This window comes from Pelophylax lessonae (assembly GCF_965119305.1).
Source record: "Pelophylax lessonae genome assembly, chromosome: 2".
In the NCBI taxonomy this organism is placed as follows: Eukaryota; Metazoa; Chordata; class Amphibia; order Anura; family Ranidae; genus Pelophylax; species Pelophylax lessonae.
The window spans coordinates 332837457-332858354 of record NC_138769.1 but is presented as its reverse complement, the minus strand read 5'-3'; the positions used below and the strand labels follow the sequence as shown (position 1 = coordinate 332858354).

The 20898-nt window shown below is 42.5% G+C and overlaps 1 protein-coding gene across 1 annotated transcript in view; it reads right to left on the bottom strand.

Moving 5' to 3' along the window:
• PSMB2 (proteasome 20S subunit beta 2) overlaps positions 1–20898 on the bottom strand; it is a 34405-nt gene that overhangs the window by 5050 nt on the left and 8457 nt on the right. The window contains exons 2-4 of the mRNA XM_082244492.1: positions 19287–19409; positions 17546–17616; positions 3031–3193 (exon numbers count right to left, since the gene is read on the bottom strand). Coding sequence (XP_082100618.1) covers positions 3031–3193; positions 17546–17616; positions 19287–19409 — 357 coding nt within the window. The remainder of the gene's footprint in view (positions 1–3030; positions 3194–17545; positions 17617–19286; positions 19410–20898) is intronic.

Genomic DNA, 20898 nt, shown 5'->3' with positions numbered 1-20898 from the left:
CATTTAGCTTGGTGGAGGAATCACTTTTTGTGAAGGCTCTTTTCACAGAAGAATTCTACAGCTGCATTGTGGCTTCTTTACCTATTTGGACATTATCACTGGTGTTTTTTCATTCACACCCGTTTATGAATTTTTCACATTATGGTAAATTGTTCGAATTTGGACATTATCAATGATGAGTTATTGATTTCTGTCACATTATACAAGGCAACTTTTTGATATTTTGGTTTGTTACTGTGTTTGGCTTGCACTTAAGTTACTGCTTTCCTATTTTTGATGTAAGCACAGATTTTTTTCCTTGGATATCCCTACGTGACTTCATCTCGGCTTGCATACAACTTTTAACAGTCATTGTAAGTCGTGTTGAAGTCACCCCAAATTAGTGCAGGAATTTTTTTCTAAGTGGGAGCGACTTGAGTCGCACCGATTAGAACGGTTCTATTGCTGTTAATGAACTCTCAAGCCACATGACAAGTCATGGCAGTGTGACCCGGAACTCGGGCTACACACAGCTAGATATAAGCCTCCACATGCCATTTGCGTCCCAGTCTTACTCTATATTGGGTTTATTCTGTATCATTAACTGCTTAATGACCACCCCACGTACATACACTGCGGCAGGGCGGCCCTTAAGCCCAAAATCACATACCTGTACGTGTGTATTTTCTTCCTGGTCTGGAGCCAGAGACCCACTCCTGCTGCGATTGGACACAGCGGGAGCCATTTAGCGGGTCTGGTGGACCCGATGTCAGCCAGAATTTGGAGTGAGGCAGAACGGCAGTCTGCCTATGTAAACAAGGCAGATCGCCATTCTGCTAGTAAGGAAGACAGAGATCTTGTGTTTCTGCCAAGCAGGAACCGGATCTCTGTCTTCCCACACTGCAACTATCCCCCACACAGTAAGAAAGCATTACTAGGCTACATTACATTACATTTAACACTTTGATCACTGTATTGGTGTCACTGGTCCCCAAAAAGTGTCACTTAGTTTCAGATTTGTCCGCCGCAATGTCGCAGTCCCGCTAAAAATCGCTGATTGCCACAATTAATGGTAAAAAAATATAAATAGTCCATAAATCTATCCCATAGTTTGTAGATGCTATAACTTTTGTCCAAACCAATCAATATACGCTAAATGTGATTTTTTTTTCACCAAAAGCATGTAAAGAATACATACTGGCCTAAATTGATGTAGAAATTAATTTTTTTAATTTTTTTATTGGATGTGTTTTATTAGCAGAAAGTAAAAAATATTGTTTTCTTTCCAAAAATGTCGGCCTTTTTTTGTTCATAGCGCAAAAAATAAAAACCGCAGAGGTGATCAAATACCACCAAAACAAAGCTCTATTTGTGGGGGGGAAAAAGGCATCCTTTTTGTTTGGGTACAGCGTCGCACAACTGTGCAATTGTCAGTTAAAAGTAACGCAGTGCCGTATTGCAAAAAAATGGCCTGGTCAGGAAGGGGGTAAAACCTTCCAGAGTTGAAGTGGTTAAGATGGTGGGAAGAGCCACTGGAATCCCCATAAGAATAATGCTACCAGAGTGCGGAACAACTAGATTCCCAAATCCAAATAGGAGTTTTGGGTGAAGGCTGCTTTTTAAGAGAATGTGCACAGTAGTGTAGTGGTTTGCACTTTCGCCTAGCAGCAAAAAAGGGTCACTGGTTCGAATCCCAACCACGACACTACCTGCCTGGAGTTTCCATGTTCTCCCTGTGCCTGCGTGGGTTTCCTCCAGGTACTCCGGTTTCCTCCCACACTCAAAAGACATGCTGGTAGGTTAATTGGCTCCTGTCTAAATTGGCACTAGTATGTGTATGTATGAATGTGAGTAAGGGACTTTAGATTGTAAGCTCCTTGAGGGTAGAGACTGATGTGAATGTACAATGTATATGTAAAGTGCTGTGCAAATTGATGGAGCTATATAGGTATCTGAAATAAATAAATGTGTGATGACAGAACAACTGGGGCAGTCATTGTTGATCTCCTAGTTGCCTGGCTGTTGTGCTAACCCACTGGTTTAAACACTTTCTAGTCAACGATCCTAAACATCTGAATATATTTGCTCGAGGTTAGTGACCTACAGTGATAAAAGCAGAGGATCAGCATGACAGTCATGCAATGAGCTTTTTTCAGAATGAAAAGTGTGTTCTTGTTTTTGGAATGATAAACCAGTGGGCCAGCAAAGCTGTTCATCATTAGAGATGGGCTCGAGCGTGTTTGAGTTCCCACGTACCCGTTCTCGCCAGGAAGCCGTCACGGCACACAGCTAATCACAGGCACCGAGACATTTTTCCAATCCGCAGCTGCACACATTGGGAAATGTCTCAGTGACTGTGATTAGCGGTGTGCAGTGTCAGATTCCTGGCGGGATCGGGCACGTGGGAACTCGAACGCGCCTGAGCCCATCTCTATTCATCGTTAAGATGGGACAATAGGAATGGTAGTACCGGTAGTATAGCTTAGGGGCATGCCCTGATACTCCCAAAAGTGTGGAGCCTGGTCTACCAAAGTGGCCGGGTACTGCCTTTCAGCAAGAATGCTTAAGAGGCTGCTGAAGGTATGCGCCTGCATTTTATTGCTACAGCAGTTTGCCTGTCCTCACCACAATGAGAAAGGCTCTTAAAACATCTGGAAAAAAAGTAGTAAAAAAAAAAAAAGTTTGTGATATTTTGCTGCATACAGCCTGTCCATTTCAAAATTCTCAGTGAAAGACATTTTATTCAAGGTCAGCGTTTAGATACTGTATATACTCTTAATAGTACTATTACTTTGTTACAGGGCAAATTGTGTGTTTTAAGCTTTCTTTTAGCCTATTCCCCCAATGCTAAACACAAGTTAGCAAACTGTAATTTATCTACATCTTCACATAAACCCTACCTCAGGTTTTCTAGGAGAGGAGAAATTATCTGTATGAATAGAGGCACTATAATCTATATCCTGATTTTTTTTTTTCAAAGTTCAAATAAATTAACAATAAATATCTTGTTTTACTGACACAATGAATTGACTCGCATACGGCAGGTCATACCTGGCTTGTAGTAGCGGTCCAGGATGCTGAGAGTGAGGAGGGCCCCATAGCCATGAGCTGCAAATGGTGCTTTTGCCAGAGCTGCCAGGTAATCCATGTAATAGAGGGAAGGGCCGTCATGATCATCATAACCAGCCAGCAGCAAGTTAACATGGTAAGGAGTCTGTAAACAAAAGAGTCATATTTAACTAAAGTTATGCAACACCCATCAGCTTACCTGTAGAATAATATGCTAAAAATGTAGAACGCATAATACCAGAAAGCTGCAAAACATTCAGATATGAGATCATAGTGTGAAAACTAACTATAGAAGCTAGAAGACAAAATAAATCCAATAAAGTCACCTAAAGGTTCATAAACCTTATTCGCACTTACCTACATTCTCCATAATTGCCAAACCATAACGCGTGCCCACTGGTGTGAACTGTCCTATATATCCTTAAATAGCCAAATGTGCACGTGGACTAAGGCCAGTTTTGGGTTGGCACCAATTAGCCTACAAGTACATTTTCTGTGAGAGAGAGTTGTGCACTGTAACCCCACTATGTGAGAGGGCATTGAATCTATGTCTAGATTAGAAAGCGGGCTGTAAAGAGTTAAACTTTTTTTTGTCAGGTATGACAGTTCATACTGTAGCCAGGTGCTGCAGAAAAGAGAGGCACAGCTGTGGGTTCTGTGTGAAGATCCCTCGCCCTTGCTCCTGTCCCACCCATCCTCCTTGGGAGAAGTGACCTGAGCCATTCAGCAGCAAGGAGGAAGCTCTGTGTATTATGATGAAGCCACAATGGAACCTGGGATTTGAAGTTTTAAAGGGGTGCTGCACAGTACAAATTAATGGGGCTTCGACTTTATTACCCAGGATTCCAGGGCACACTAGAAGAGAAGTCGTCAGCGCAGTGTGGGAAGAAACTGTAAGAGGACTGTGTTGTTGGGACCTTTCCAGAAAGAGACTGAGCCGCAGAAAAGTAATTGCTGTGTGGGGAAACCAAATAGTACAGAGCTGTTAGCCTGAGTGTGGAGGAACAGAGCCACTGCTTGGATACAGACTTTGCTGTGCTACAGATCGGAGTCGCTTCAGGCAACCCAGAGTGAATGGACACCTAGCCAGAGGGATTACTGCTGCTTTGTCACTAGGTCTGGTGAAAGTGCCTTGTGGCCATCACTTGTTGCTACCATTGGAGACTGAGCCCCTTAAGTATTAACTACACAATTGCTTTATTACTGCCTGCAGGCCTTATTGGCTATCTTCATGTGCACCAACAGTGTTATTGGGCCCCAACATTAGCCGGCTGAAGAGTGAGGGCTAAGGATTGCTCTATACTGTTGCTATCCTTGACCCTTATCTAGTTTAAGAAGTACCTTCTCAGGGGACACTGCACCATAACCTAGCCATTTGATTAGAATGCACTCTAACTTAGTGGTAATATTATTCATCTTGCAGTTAAAATGATTGTAAACAAGCACCTTGTAAAACAACCTATTCAGTTTAAAATACAAATGAAAGGCAAAACATTTGTGTATAGATATAAAAATATATTTTTCCTTTTTTAAAAGGGATCACAATCCCTCTGTTCTCAGATGCAGAAAAGCACCGAACACTGAGGCTTGGGGGGGGGGGGGTGGGGTGTTCTCCTGCTTAGTGCGGTCAGTTTTTAATAGGAAAGCAGAGGGACTGACAGGAACTAACAGGAACACCAGGGATTTCACACAAAGGAAGCAATACAAAGAGAACAGGATACTTTTGAATACAAGTACATGGTACAGCAGGCACATATCAGGAATATAAGGTTGGGTTTACACGCTCCAACATTTTTATGCACACTTACTTGCTATATTTTTTTGCGGATTCTGTTGATGTCAGTTTAGTGTCTGAATTTAAGTTAATTTGGTAAACCTATCACTCTGTTCTTTCTCTAGCAGACTGTGTCTGAATTTACCTGCTGTGTGCTCATTTATGTTCAACCCACCATTTATTCTAATCCCTATTAACTACTTCCCATCCGCGCTACAGCCTATATACGGCTGCAGCGCGGACTCACATTTTCGGGAGGCCGTCTTTATACGGCCTCCCAGAAACAGTCTCCCCGAGCGCGCATCGGGAAAAATCTGTGTCGGCCGTGTCCCTTGGACACAGCCGATCACAGATCGTGGTGAATGGCCAATCACAGCGGCCATTCACCACGTGATCGGACCGTCCAATGAGAGATGATCTCATATGTAAACATATGAGATCATCTCTCATCGCCAGCGCTCCTTCCTCACACGGAGCCTGCAGTGTGAGGAAGGAGGGAGAGCTGCACAGCGCCGGGGACACAGAACAAATGTAATCAGGGCACCGATCACCAGTGCCCTGATTACTAGAGGTAAAAAAAAACACACACAGTGCCCGCCATCAATGCCCACAATCAGTGCCCATAGTGCTGTCAGTCAGTGCCCATCAGTGCCTGCTCATCTAGGCACTGATGAGCACTGACTGGCAGCACTATGGGCACTGAGTGTGGGCACTGATGATGCTGCCCATCAGTGCTCATCAGTGCCGCCCATCAGTGCTCATCAGTGCCACCCGTCAGTGTCCATCAGTGCCATCCGCCAGTGCCCATCAGTGCCATCCGCCAGTGCCCAGCAGTGCCATCCGCCAGTGCCCAGCAGTGCCATCCGCCAGTGCCCAGCAGTGCCATCCGCCAGTGCCCAGCAGTGCCACCTCTCAGTGCCCAGCAGTGCCACCTCTCAGTGCCCAGCAGTGCCACCTCTCAGTGCCCAGCAGTGCCACCTCTCAGTGCCCAGCAGTGCCGCCTATCAGTGCTCATCAGTGCAGCATATTAGTACCTCCTCATCAGTGCCCATAAGTGCCACCTCATCAGTGTCCATAAGTGCCACCTCATCAGTGCCCATCAGTGCAGCCTATTAGTGCCCATCAGTGCCGCCTCATCAGCGCACATCAGTGAAGGAGGAAAAAATTATTTTCAAAATTTACTCGCAGAAAATAAGAAAAACTTTTTTTTTTTTTCAAAATTTTCTCTTTTCTTTTTGTAAAAAATAAAAAACCCAGAGGTGATTACATACCACCAAAAGAAAGCTCTATTTGTGTGAAAAAAATGATAAAAATTTCATATGTGTACAGTGTAGCATGACCGCGCAATTGTCATTCAAAGTGTGAGCACTGAAAGCTAAAAATTGGTCTGGATGGGAAGGGGGTTTAAGTGCACAGTAGGCAAGTAGTTAATATATTGAGTTCATCTACCACTAAAGGTCCTTGAGTCCAGGTCAAAGGTATCTATACTTGTGTGCCCTTATATGTGCTTGCAGTGACTTTCATTCAACCAGGTGTGCCAGAGGGAACTGAAGGTGCAGAACAGAGAACCCAAAATTACTATGTGGCTCCTTGGTAGTGACTCCTCTGAGTGATACAGTACATATATACTTCAACTGTGTATTTGACCAATTGCCTACACTGACACCTTCTTCTGTAGATATTGACCCCTTACTATAAAAGGCTACAAAATCATTGCTAAAATGCTAGACGGAAAGACATTACTGCACTAGCAATCCACTGTACATTCTGTCCATTTTTCTATATATTTACAGGTTACTACCAGTTTAGGCATGTACAGTTGATACTTGGAATGACCATACAGCATAAATAATGAGCGCATTTATAAGAACATGGCAGTGCAGGGTCATGTGCAATGGGCAGAAAAGATGATGCAGTTTTAGCCACTGTTCCCTAGATACTTTAATTTAATTAGCCGCTCTAACATTTATTTATGCCTACACATCCGAGACGCAGGCACAATTAACAAGAGGAGGATTGGGGGGGGGGAGTGGGGGTTCTCTCAGTGTTTAAAGAGCGGTGCAGGAGATGTCTCGCCAAAGGTTTGTGCGACTCTCGAGATGCCAGCTTTCTGCATGTGTGAGATGCTCAGGCATAAATAAAAGGGTGTGAGGCAGTTTTAATTAAACCAATACATCTGTGCCAGTTACCATGTCAGACTTCCTCTTGACACGGCTCGGGCACAAGGGATGAGCTGACTCATTTTCACCCATTCAAGGCCACAAACTGCAGTGCAATCCTATAGACCCCTACTTTTACAATCAAGTTTGGCACTGACCCCTTCCACTCACTCATAAAATCATTGGATTGGGGATTATAACTCACACCTGAACATTGTTGAAATAGAGGCAGCACAAATATCTTAAGTCTAGGATTTTTGTAGAGAAACCTAGGCTAAAGGCCCGTACACACGTACCGATCGTCGGCCGAAAAGCTTCGGCCGACGACCGATCTGCCGATTGTAGGCTTGTTAGTATGATGCCTCCGACAGCCAACAGCGCACATTCGGCCGAAAAGAATCTGTCATGCAAGCATTAAAATTTTTGTATGCCGACACCAGAGTGGCCGATTGTTCGCCAGTCAGTACAGAATTCGGCCGACAGACAGCTGATTTGCAAGACTGGGCATGCTCAGAAAAGGAAAAACACAGGGAAAGTTAACCATTACATGACATCACTTCTGCAGTCGGCTGTAGTCGGCGGACAAAATTCTTGTGCAGTCTTTTGCACTTTTCAACAGACACCGACAGCCCTGGACAAAAGACGGCCGATCGTTCGGCCGACGATCGGTACGTGTGTACGGGGCTTTAGAGAAATTTTATAGCTGCATTTGTATACATTCTTAAAATGCTAGTTACCACACTGTCAGAGTGAGGACTAAGGATTGCCCTATACAATACCCAGAACATGTTAAGAGATCTAATTTCACTTTCTATATGCTTGTTCTAGGACAGTAATGGTCAGGCTACTAGCATTTTTAGAGGATGGTTAAAAAAAAAAAAAAATGACAGCCCATGAATTTCTCCCAGCAGAGGCAAATTCAAACATTTACTTTTACTTAAAAGAACTGGGCAAAAACTACTGGTGCTGCGTGTAAATGACAGATTTCCATGTTCCAAATTAGCTGGTTTAAAGAGGACAGTGTATTATGATCGTATTACTAGAAAAAAGTTTAGCTTCCTAAACAATGACTATACATTTTGTGATAACCCTTTTGTTATGCAAAGCTATACTTAATAATTACTGGGCGTTAGTGTGGGAGTTTTGTTGCTTCTGTGTCCACCTCCAGATTTTTTTTTCTGGATACATCCACACACCCGCTACACCTCAGTAATTTCCAGAAACAAACACCAAGAAAAAAAAAAAAATAAAAAAATAAAAAATAATATTATATATATATATATATATATATATATATATATATATACACACACACACATACATATATACATACACACAGTGTGTGTGTGTGTGTGTGTGTGTGTGTGTGTGTGTGTGTGTATATATCTCATTAGCTACCCAGACTATTTTGTAACATAATGTAATAGAAAAACAACTTTTGCATTGCAATCCGCAATCTGGCATTTTTTCTTATAACACATGGCAGCATCAATCTGTATACAAAACATATTAGGCCCCTTTCACGCAAGTGGACCGATCGGGTCTGCTATCAGTCTATTAGGCTGCCCCGATCAGAACATCCATTGCCCTCTATGGAGCAGCGGGTGTCAGTCTCCGCTGAAACCTGCCGACATCCGATCGGCCATAAACAGAGGGATGGGAGATCGGTTCCCTATTCGTCTGGCGGATCAGATTGGATGTCAGATGTAAACAGACAGGCGGTCCATTTACATCTGACCACCCATAGAGTAAAGTGGGCTGTACCTGTGTCCACTCTGCATAAGCAGAGCAGACATGGACCTGTCATCTGCCTGTTTAGTGGGGATCAGCGGACAGATACTCCGTTGAGCAGGTGGATCTGTTGGTGGGGTCCACCCATGTGAAAGAGCCCTTAAGCATTCCATCCACAGCTCAAATGATTGCACACTGGGTTCACACAGGAGCTGTGCAGGAAACTGAATGAGATTGGGACAGGAATTGCACCACATTCCTGTTCAAATCGCATGAGATTCTTTGCAGTGTGATTTGAGCCTATTCATTTTGTATGGGATATTGGAGCATTTGCACAAGTATGAGCACTTGTTCAAATGCTTAGTATCAACACCGATACCGGTATTGGTGCAACCCTACTCTTTCCCCACCTTGAAATGCGAATAGCTGGCATGTCTTTTAGCGCTACAAAAGTTCCTTAAAAGAAAACCCCCTTTAAGGTGTGTTTTTTTTTTAAAGAATCAGTATCTGATGACTTTTTGCATTCCTGTTGCCCAAAAGGGAATTATGCGAGGGTAAGTGAAATGGGTTGCACTTTCTCACCCTCTCTCTTCAGATGTACTACTTCTAGGGTCCTTTAAGCCAGCTCAATCACCTTTGCAATGACCTTCCTAGAGCAACTTGTCCCATGTGTTATATGTGACATACTGTATATACACTAAATACACAGGTTGTATTATGCTTTATTTTAGGCAGTATGACATTTTAATGTATACACCAACAGTGGGCAATGTTATACAATGTAATTTCTTAGGATTGTTGGAACACTTTTCTGATTTAGCAGAGCGTGAAATTCCACTGAGCTCTCACCTCCAGGGGAGCTGTAGTGACAACAGACACCAAGACCGACCAAACAGTGAGACTGCACATGGGTGGTTACTGGCAGCAGTGAGACATCTGGCGGAAGGAAAAGTAACAGAGGTGGAGAGAGAGGAAAAAGAATCCAGCACAGCATGAATTGCACCCACGGAAAGTGACATGTACATGCAGGGCGCAATGTCAGAACACAATTAGTACCTTGGGTCACTAGCTGACACCTCTCAGTCACGTATCAAAAGCAATGCAAGTAGATACACTGTTTCATTATGTGTTATTTATGATCAAATGCAGAAATTTCATACTCTACGTACAAATGAAGAAAAAAAAGTTCTTGGTTGTGTTTAGATCCTAGAGTACATGAAAAAAAAAAAAAAAAAAAAAGTTTTTCAAGCAATATACAGTATCTCACAAAAGTGAGTACACCCCTCACATTTTTGGAAATATTTTATTATATCTTTTCATGTGACAACACTGAAGAAATGACACTTTACATTGTAGAAAAGTAGATAGATCACTATCTTCCGGTATGCTGTGATCGGGTGAGCAGAGGTACTTTCCGATAGTCCGTTGCACCATCGTGGAGGTGGTAAGGACTGAAGGAATACCTCGAACCCTCTAGATAACTTTATGCGCTAATATTGTTTTATCCTATGTGAGTGCAATTATATTGGGCTTGATTTTAATTAATAAAAAGTTCAAACTGTATTGCACTAGTGGACTCTTTTTCTCCTTACATTTACATCAGATAGGAAGAGGTGACACAGGAGCAAGTCTGAGGAGGATTCCTTGATTTTTCTACATTGATTTATTATGTGCATTGGGCCCCAACTATGAAGATGGTGGGCATTAGTATGGGGTGAGTTGCCTCGCTGAAGGGTGTGGATTCATAATGGTGATGGATTTTGTGGTGACTCATTACTCAGCACGGGACTCTAATACCGAAGATCACCTAATTCCCTGATTACACTGTGGACTTTTTGGCAATAATTAATTGATTTATTGCAGTGCACGTTTTTGGACTTTTGTTCATTTATACATAGTTATATGTTTATGACACTGATTCATTTATATTTTATTATGTTTGTTTTGGGTTAATGCACGGCTAGTGGGAATATCATTTCACTTTAATTAAAAGAATGGTTACAACCCGTCAAATTTTTTTTTTTTTGCCATCTGTGTCTCACTGCGGAGATTTCCCTTCACTTCCTGTCCCATAGATAAACAGGAAGTCAGAGGAAATCCCTACAAATTCAGAGGATTGCTTGGAGACCCCGAGGTCACCAGAAGTAGTGTCCCTATAAAATGATTTCCACTCTTACTTTTCTGGGCACAATCCGCAATTTGGGATTTTCTTTTACTTTCACTTTTAATGATAAACAGGACAAATAGAGAGGGTGACTCTCCTTAACGAGGGCACAGACAGCAATAAAACCTGACAAGTGGTCTAAACTCCCCCTCTACTCAATCCAAAACCAGAAAAAAAGCTTTACTTTTAGTTATACTTTAAAATCACTCTAGCGGTATTGTTAAAATAGTTGTGTTCAACTTTCCCTGTTGGATTACTTACCTATTTATTGTCAACAAGAATGCAACAAGTTGTGCAGCAACTATATATGAGCAGAAATATTAAATAACCCAACCGGCAACTGAAAATACACATTTGTAAATTCAAAATGGGTCATTATAGATTTATATTTAAGAGGAATTGCTGCAAAAAAAAACGCCATTCTTAGAAGGCAGCTTTGATTTCTCCATTAAAAGAACTTTAGCTCAAAAGACAAATGCTGGGTTTCTTCAGCAACTGGAGAAGCCCAGCAGAAGGCATAACGCCTACAGGTGGATGAGCCATTACTTTTGGATGTCTTTTGTTTCTATCAGCAACATGTGCCAATGACATGCATGGTTTTTATATACTTTTGTGAGTATTTTAAATCCATTACGTTTTTTTACAATAAATATTCGAAGCAGAGAGCACTATGGTTTTCTCTTATAATTTCTATGGCCGCATATGATTGAGACCCTAAGAGGAGGTGAGCGAAGCTTGCAGACACCTAGAGGAGTAACCAGGTGGCATCCTGTGGGACAATCTTTATGATGAATGTGACTCTGTAGTGGGGGTCATCATTTGGAGGTGAGCAGGCAATTTAGCCAGAGGTGGTGGTCGCGGAATTCACTGGGTCACATTATTTTCTGATTTTCTAATTTGAACTGTCACTTGATGCACACAGCGGTGGATTGTACATATTGGGACTTTGTTTATCATTGTTCATTTTATTGTTTTTTCAAATTGCACTTAAATTGATTGTGCTACACTAAGGTATATGAATATTTACTAAAAGCCCAATAAACAGGTTGGAGGCAGGTCAGCAACCAACCCAGCAAGCCACAGGCAGTAAATAATGGCATCACTTTCTTGTTTAATAATCAGTATGGTATTGGTGTGTAAATCACATGAGTGGCTAAACGAAATTACAACTCGTTTGGCAGGAAAACAACTCTTAACACTGTATATATAGAGGTTTAGCTTTAGTTAAGTTAAAGTACTTGGGTGTCTAAAATGAGCTTACTAGCTTACTTAGATAAATAAGTTCTAAACTCTAATTTCTGCATTCACTGCAATATTTTCATAGGATTCCTAGAAGAGCTGCACCATTCTGGATAAAATGAGAATCACAATTTTTTTGCTTAGAATAAGGATCACAATTCTTGGCGTATCATCTTTTACATTGTACAAAACAACTGGGCTAACTTTACTGTTTCGTTTTTTAGTGTATTTTTTCACAAAAAACTGTGTTTAAAAGACTTCTGAGCAAATACAGTGTGACATAAAAGATTGCAACAAGCGCCATTTTATTCTCTAGGGTCTCTGCTATAAAAAAAATAATGAGATTTATATATATATATATATATATATATATATATATATATATCTATAAAATACGTTTTGGGGCTCTAAGTAATTTTCTAGCAAAAAATACTGATTTTAACTTGTAAGCAACAAGTGTCAGAAAAAGGCTTAGTCTTTAAGAGGTTAAACTGCCCTCACTTACAGACCTAAGTTCATCCCTTTGATCAAAAAGAACTAAAAGATACATTGTAAAACATTGTGTTTATAGTTATCTAGCAGCCTTTAAGGCTCCATTCACACCTGGGCGTTTTCAGCTCCAAAAACGCTCAAAAGAAACGCTTCCAAAACGCCCAACAAGTAAAACCCCATTCATTTAAATGGCCCCTGTTCACATCTGAGCGTTTTGCAAAACGCCTGTAGCTGAAAAAAGTACATGAGCTTCTTTTTGGGCTGATTACCAGCGTTTTTGATAGATGTCAATGAAAAACGCCTGAAAAAATCGCGGTAAAACCGCGGTAAAAAACGCTACGCTCAAGTGTGAATGCAGCCTAAGAGCCAGTTCACATTAGAGCGATCCGACTTGCCGGGGCGACCTCACAAGTCGCGGTGCGCTGCTCGCACCGCGACCTCGGAGCGGCCGGCACGGACTTCATAACATTGAAGTCAATGCAGGTCGCTCCGGGTCGCCCCAAAGAAGCTCCAAACCCTTTTTCTAAGTCGGAGCGACTTGTGTCGCTCCTATTAGAACGGGTCCACAGCTTCTCTATGGCAGGCGACCTGTCAGGCGACCAGGTCGCCTGACAGGTCGCCCCAGTGTGAACCGGCTCTAAGAGCTTGTAAAGCCCCCTGTGTAAGATGTACCTATAGGTAAGCCTATAATAAGGATTGCCTATAGGTACTGTAAATATCCTAAACATGTACTATTTAGGAGATATTTACTTTTCATGCAGCCGATGACGTCTTTGGCGCATGCGCTCTGAAGGAACAGCCATTCGTGCCGTGAATGGCGGCTCCCGCACGCATGCGCGGGAGTGATGTCATCGCGCCTCCGGCCAATCAGATGGCCGGAGGACACGAACCAGGAAGCAGGACAGCCGAAAATGTCGGCCGTGTCACTGCTGAGAGGGCAGCACTGTGGGGCTTCGTTCTAAGGTAAGTATTTCATAATGAGCTAGTATACCATGCATACTAGCTCATTATGCCTTTGTCTTACAGGTTTTTTTTTTTTTTTCATTTCTTGAGTTTACAACCTCTTTAACAATGTTGATAAACATTTGTTGGGGCTCTTTTTTTTTTTTTGACAGCTGTGAGTGAGCAGAGAACAGCTCTGTAAGAATCGAGGACATGCATTAAGATCGTGAGGGGGGGAATCGAGATCGCAATTTTTTTACGATTAAATCGTGCAGCTCTAACTCCTAGGTTGTTTAAATGTTCCCAAAGTGACTTGGACACCTTTGTTACAATTCAGAGCAAAGAAAAGCTTCTTTTGCTGAGCAGGCGAGTTACCAGCTCTCAGCAGGCATTTGCTGCTTAGCACGTCTACGCTCTCTCTTCAGGAGTGAGATAACAACGCTGTCTCAGTTTCAGATCCCCCAGAGAGACTTGCATAGGGGCTAGGGAATTTACACCTGTGATGCTGTATCTGTATCAGCAGAGTAAAGACAAACACCTACCTTATTACACAAAGGGTAGGAACCAGGCTAAGTGACATGGCAACAGGCTCCTTGTTTAACAACAAGTGTATAAAGCTGTGTACTCAGTCCTAAATCACCATGCTCCTTTATTAAAAAAGCAAAATATGTTCTTAAATTTCATACTGAAACTTATAACATAAAACATACTTGTGTTGCCTATAAAGTGATAAAGCTGGCATAAAGAGGCCATTTCTGTATTACTGATTTAGAACCTTCGAACAATTATGTAAGGGTAACGCAACTCCCAAAGCCCAAAGTAGTACTAAAGGTTGAAGAGTCAAAAAAAAAAAAAAACCTTCAGTGGGCAGCAACCAATCCTTACCTGAGCTCCCGCCGATCCAGGGATGTTCACGAGAGCCTCGGCTGTCCCAGGACACTTCCTCCTCATTGGCTTAAACAGCAGTGGGAGCCCATTAGCGCCCACTGATGTCGATCACAGCCAGTAAGCTAATAAGGAGAGAAGGGGGGGCGGAGCCATGGTTCTATGAGTCGTATGGACACAGCAGCAGCTCAGGAGTGAGCATGCAGCAGTGCCCCTGGGGCAAGCGCCTTTTTCTGGGGACACTGCTTGAGGGGGGTGGAGCCAGGAGCACCCGCAGGGGACCCGAAAAGAAGAGGATTGGAGCTGCTCTGTGAAAAACCACTGCACATGGTAGGCAACTATAACATGTTTATTATTTAAAAAAATACCATTTTAACTTAGAATATACTGAGTTATTTAATAAAGTTATCAGAAATGAAATAATTTGTGATAGTCTCAGGTCACTTAAGGGACAAGAGACAAAGTTAAACAATTGTTTTCCTGTCACTGAACAGGAAGATGTATGAGAAGCTTTGACCCCAGGTGGTTTTAGTAAAAGTTTCCAATGTGCAGCTTACGCTGTTTTTTTCCTCATCCTACCACTCATTTGGTGGCAAAGCCCTTCTCTGTACCTTATCACCACCCATATTGTTTTGGAGGTAACAAAAAATAAAATATACTGGTACAAGGCGGATTTGTGCTGGCCCCTATGGGTAATGGGACAGGGTGGGTGGCCAAGAGCAATAAAAATGTCATACATTAAAGTACAATGCATATGAGACCATTACAGCATGACAAGTCTAATGCAATAGGCTAGTCATTCAGGCCTGAAGAAGGAGCGCATGCTCCGCAAACGCGTCGCCTTGGCAACCCTCCAGCACCCGGAAGTCGAGCACAGGAGAAGCCGCCGGACTATCTACAGAGCCGCAGAGAGGCTGACAACTATCAGCCACATCCTAGGATTAGGCAGCCACCGAGGCCATCCTGAGGCATCCCTCCTCCTAGGGGACCCTTATGTTAGGACATGACTTTATGAGCCAGAAGCACACTCTGTACCTAAGTGTGAGTACGTTTCTTCTGCCACTAATAAACATGTTATGCTGCACTCAGATGGCGCATGTGTTTTTCTCCAGTTACTAAACAAGCCCCTTGTTTTGGAGGGGACAGTGGTCCCTTCGAGGTGGCGAGTTGCCCTGCATAGGATAGGTGTTGGAGGGAGTGGCTCTTTTTGGTCTTGTGCAACCCTCATCCCACTGGGGACAAGTTAGAAGCCTTACAAACCCCATGATTGTTATGCCAGTACCAAGAGCTGAAACAGTCTTCAGTTTATGTCACAATGGGTAATTTCTCTTTTTATCCATATTCATGATTATATACATACTGCCTTCTTATCCGACAGCTGCAAGTTAGGCTACATTCACATAGGCGATAGGGTGAGGACAATTTGCTGCATTCAGGGGTGGCAACAGGCTGCCTCTGGAGGAAGCAAAACTCGGTTATATGGCCACCTACAAAATGACCAATTATCCACAGCCAGTATGTGTGCAGCCAAAACTTTGCAGAAACACCGACCTTGCATGCATACTTGTCAGTCAAAGTCTCTATTTGCATGTAATGCTCTAGATACATGTGAACAGTAGTGGCGTCAGCCATTGATGTATAGAGTACCAATCTGACAGCTGCAGCAGAACTGCCAACAAGAATCTAGTAATTCTCGCTAGACGCCACCCCTGGCTAATGCTGTCCAGACATGTAGCCTTAGAGGTCTGAGATTCTGCTGTGCCAGACACATGTCCTGCTACCCGCCGTTGACACCTACTAGTATATCTATTCCAAAAAGCTGTACCTGTAAGCATACCTGAAAACTCCATTTCACATACGCCAAGAGAGTGCAAACAGGTTACAAAAGACTGTCATTGTTTATGAGGCTACTGCCACATTACTAGAGATGGAAATAATAATAATAATAATAATATGGGAATGGCACTTCAGCTGTTACCTCTAAATATCAAAATGAAATTCAAAAATCATACATTATGTCATGTGGAAAAAATGATCACGTTTGAAAAACTTATTTGGACTCCAAATTTAATGTTAATAAAATGTAATAATTGGTCACCAAAAAGAGGGGACAATCTGTACCAATTGCTACATTTCAGAAGCTGTACAGTGGTAACAGCAGGGGCTCTGAACACTGTGATCTTTAACAATAGTTTTACACACCCCACTCCCTCTTAGGCATCACCATCTGTAGCACAGCGCTACATCTCCGGCATGCAAAACACATCTGCCTCTGCCAGTGTCCCCCCACTGAGTTACCCATCTGGAACAGGTGCAGAAAATACGGGCACACAGGAGAATGGAAAGGGCGATGCAGGACCCCTATCAGAGGGAGGAAAAGGGCTGGCACTCACAAAATAAAGGAGTCAGGACTAAACATGGCACCATGTCACATCCTGCTAAATGTGTCTGCCAAAAAGCGTGTTCAATTACCCTCGTTAGCGGCATTAACTTTCGGCGTGTATAGCAAATGGATTTCAGCACTTGGGAGACAGGATACTTAAAAATAACAGCTTTACCTGCACCATCTGTTTCAGAGGGTTATGTGAGCACCCGAATATTAAACTGTAGCTAGATGTTAAATGAGGAGAGGAGCTCACAAGGTTCCTGCTGCTTCCTTCCTAAGTAGCAGCTTGTAATACAGATGAGGATTTTTGCTGCTGTCAACATTCTCCCATAAATAATACTTTACTGGAAAGAAGAACAATGATCAAACAGACAAAATGTCTAACAGCTGTATTTAACAACGATACATTTAAAAGTCCAGAAAATATCCCCCGACATTAGGATGCAATCACAAAGGCTAAAATGAAATTGACACAATGGATGATAAAGACAAATGTTATTTTGACGGTTCTCACCAGGAGATAGGCAATACATGAACAAAACATGTAGGATGCCTCCCATGTTTATTTAATTAAAGTTGACATGAAAGAAAAATGGGAGAAACCGGTGGACTGCTTCTGAAAATGCCATTTGCCTGGCAGAGACATCTAGTTTGCCAGCTGTCTCTGCGTAACCATTGATGTCTGTAGGGAACATTAAAATAGTTACAGATCATAATGAACTCACCCTGCTTCTAAGATAGTCAGCCAAGTTTCTGCGTGTAAAGTTTGCAGCTGCACTGGGAGACAGTTCATACCCTACAAAAATAATAATAATAAAAAAAATTAATAGATATAAATGAGATCTTGGTAGTTCTTAAAATATTTTAATATTTACTATTCGCACAGAGAAGGAAAGGATCACTCTGAGTTTATTTGCTTCTAAAAGATAAGCATGCTTTCAACTCCCATCCATTACATAAGGACAACTTGCTGTTCTAAGGCATGTTTGCACCAAAGGCAATTTAATGGGCATTTGCACTGAGAGAAACATGCAGCACCTCTGCTCGAATCTCCTGCAGAAAATACTACATATTTGGCTGTCTCTGATTTCAATACTTTGAGTCACTGACCCTAAACAAGCATACCACAGGTGAAATCAAACCTGATGTGCACATGTACTTTATGTACTTCTTCTAAGTCACTGATTAAAAAAAAAAAAAGACCCAAAGTCACTGGTTTCAAAGCCAGGCTTCTAGAAGAAGTCAACACTGGCAGCTTCAGTTTGTGTTTCCTTTTAAATGCAAAAATAACTAGTGTTGCACGTGCCTGTGCATTTAAAAGAAAGGTATTGGGTTGAAAAAAAAAAAATCATACTTACCTAAATAGCTGCAGCACCAATCCCAGCTAAAGTTGTCCCTTGCCGCCTCTAAGACCAAGAACAGTGCGATCAAACACTCCTGATCGCTCAGTTCTCAGTCTTCAGCCTTCAGAGAGCTGATGACTGTCAATCACTGGCTCTCTGTGCTGTCCCTCCACCGCTCACTAGAGCACTGGACTGCTAGAGCACTGGCCTGTGAAGGGGGTGGAAGCAGCTAGCTCAGGCTTTCAGTGACTCGCTCAGAGGCTGAGCCAGCTGCCGGTCCAGGATTGTGGGCGGATCCTGACCATATGGTCATGATCTTTTCAGAGCCTGGACCGGGTCTTTGACATCAGCCAACAGCTGGGCTTAGATCGTTGTCAGCTGAAAACGGGTCTAAGGAGTGCAGAATTAACTGCACTCCTTAGATCCACAGAAGTAGGGCCAAAAAAGCTTTGGTTAAACTTCTCCTTTAAAGGCATGCTACACTATATATTTAAATATGCTAAAGTTAAGAATGAAGCAATTTTTTCTTTTTTTACAACGGAACTTAATGCAAGGCATTAGTGTAACCAGGCACTTATTAGTTGTGCAATAATTTCCAGATTTCTTTCTTTACAGAATCAGGAGGTGAAAGCATTAGTGTCAATTAACATACCTTTGTCCCTATCTGGAAGTATGCAAAAAAAAAAAACCCAAAAACTTTTTTTTCTGTGTTTTTGCAGTCCTCGAGTATCCTCATCAGGTCATGTTTTAAGAGTTCCCCTCACCGGATTAGAGAGAATAGAGAATAGTTGAACCCCTGTCAGGATTTTTGCTTCTGCTGGGATGAACTCCCTTAATTTCCCTGCTTCATTCTCATGGTCACCAGGAAGAGAGTGAATCTTGCCAGCGATGACACTGACTGCACACAAATTCTGGGGTCCTAACCCTTCCCTACTCTATTCAAAAAAAAAAAAGGTTTTATCAAGATACACGTTAAGGAATTTCAGAAAATCTTGACCAATCAGAGGTAGTAGAGGGCTGTGAAACCTTGTTTCCACCATGTGAAAACCAGCATTGACAGACGCGGAGATAATCAGTAAAGTCAACCAAAAAAATTACAAAATCAGTAATTCCTAAAACTCACCATTTCTCATTTTGTACAACTGCACATTCTTCTGAATGTACTCTGCAAACTGCACGGTATCTCCAGCCTCTCCCACACACAGAAGAAGGATCTTCTCACTCATCTTGAACATTTTGTCCACATCTGTAGGAAAAAGCACAATGGCATATTTAAAAAAATATAGGAGTTAAAATCATCATGTACCCCAATTATTAGTACAGACGGTAATATTGTAAATAGAGTGACGTCTATCACACAAGAAAATCGGATGAAAAATAACGCTTTCGAATCGATCGTGCGATAATCTATTCGTTAGTATGCAGCTTTTGAGAACCCATCACAACAGTTCATGCAAAACTATCTGAAAGGACAAGCGTGAAAATTTCTCTCGTAAGAGAATAGAACGAGCGTTTTTGGTGTAATCAGTATAGTATTTGTAAGTGACTGAGACCACGCATGATCAGAAATGATAGAATACATTACAGGCCAGCATGGACACTCTAACCGGTCTGTAGCTACACAGCCCCCATGCACAACAAACTGCAAGAGAAAGTTGTCAGAACACACATGGTATCTGAACTAGCTTTTTTAGCTACAGTATCTTCTCAATTGAATAAGACCACATGGGCCACACATGCTTTAAAGGGATTGTAAAGTCTCATTTTTTTATTTTTTAAAAATAACATATTATAATTACCTCCTCTGTGCGGTTGGTTTTACACAGAGCAGCATGGATCCTCATCTTCTCGGGTCCCTCGTTTCTGCTCCCTCCCTCCTATGGAGTGCCCCCACAGCAAGCAGCTTGCTATGGGGGCACCCGAGCCAAGCTGCAGCTCTGTGTGTCCATTCAGACACAGAGCTGCTAGTTGGCCCCGTCCCCTCTCCTGATTGGCTCACTGACTTTGACTGACAGCGGTGGGAGCAGCTGGCACTGCGGCTGTATCTCAGCCAATCAGGAGGGAGAGTCCCAGGACAGCTGAGGGACTCGTGGACATCGCTGGACAGAGAGAGGGCACAGGTAAGTATTAGGGGTGCTGGGGGTCTGGTACACACAGAAGGATTTTTATCTTAATGCATAAAGATAAAAAACCTTCCTGACTTTACAACTCCATGAATGAGCCTTGGCCGCCCGTGACCCTGTTGCTGGTTCACCAGTTTACCTCCTGACCACTACAGACTGGGAACATCCCATAAGAGCTGCCATTTTGGACTTGCTCTGCCCCAGTTATCTAGCCATTACCATTTAACCCTTGTCAAAGACGCACAAATTCTTACCCAGGCCCATTTTGTCCTGCTTTCAACACATCAACTTCAGGGACAACATTTTCACTTTCTGACCAATAAATCCCACCCACTTTGAGGTGCCAATGTAACAAGCTAATCCATGTTGCTCACTTAATCTGTCAGTGGTCATTATGTTATGGCTGATCAGCGTATGGAGGCTACCACTATCTTGTAGAAAATGGTAGTTGTCTGGCTGACCTGCTTATCCAAAGGAGTCAAAACTTTCTAAGGCACTCATCCACAACAGGTATACAGATAAGGCACTCTGACTTCCCCCTATGCCTTTACCTAATGCATGCTTGTACAGAATCAAAGACTCAGAGCACTGATGTTAACAGGCGGCCAGTTA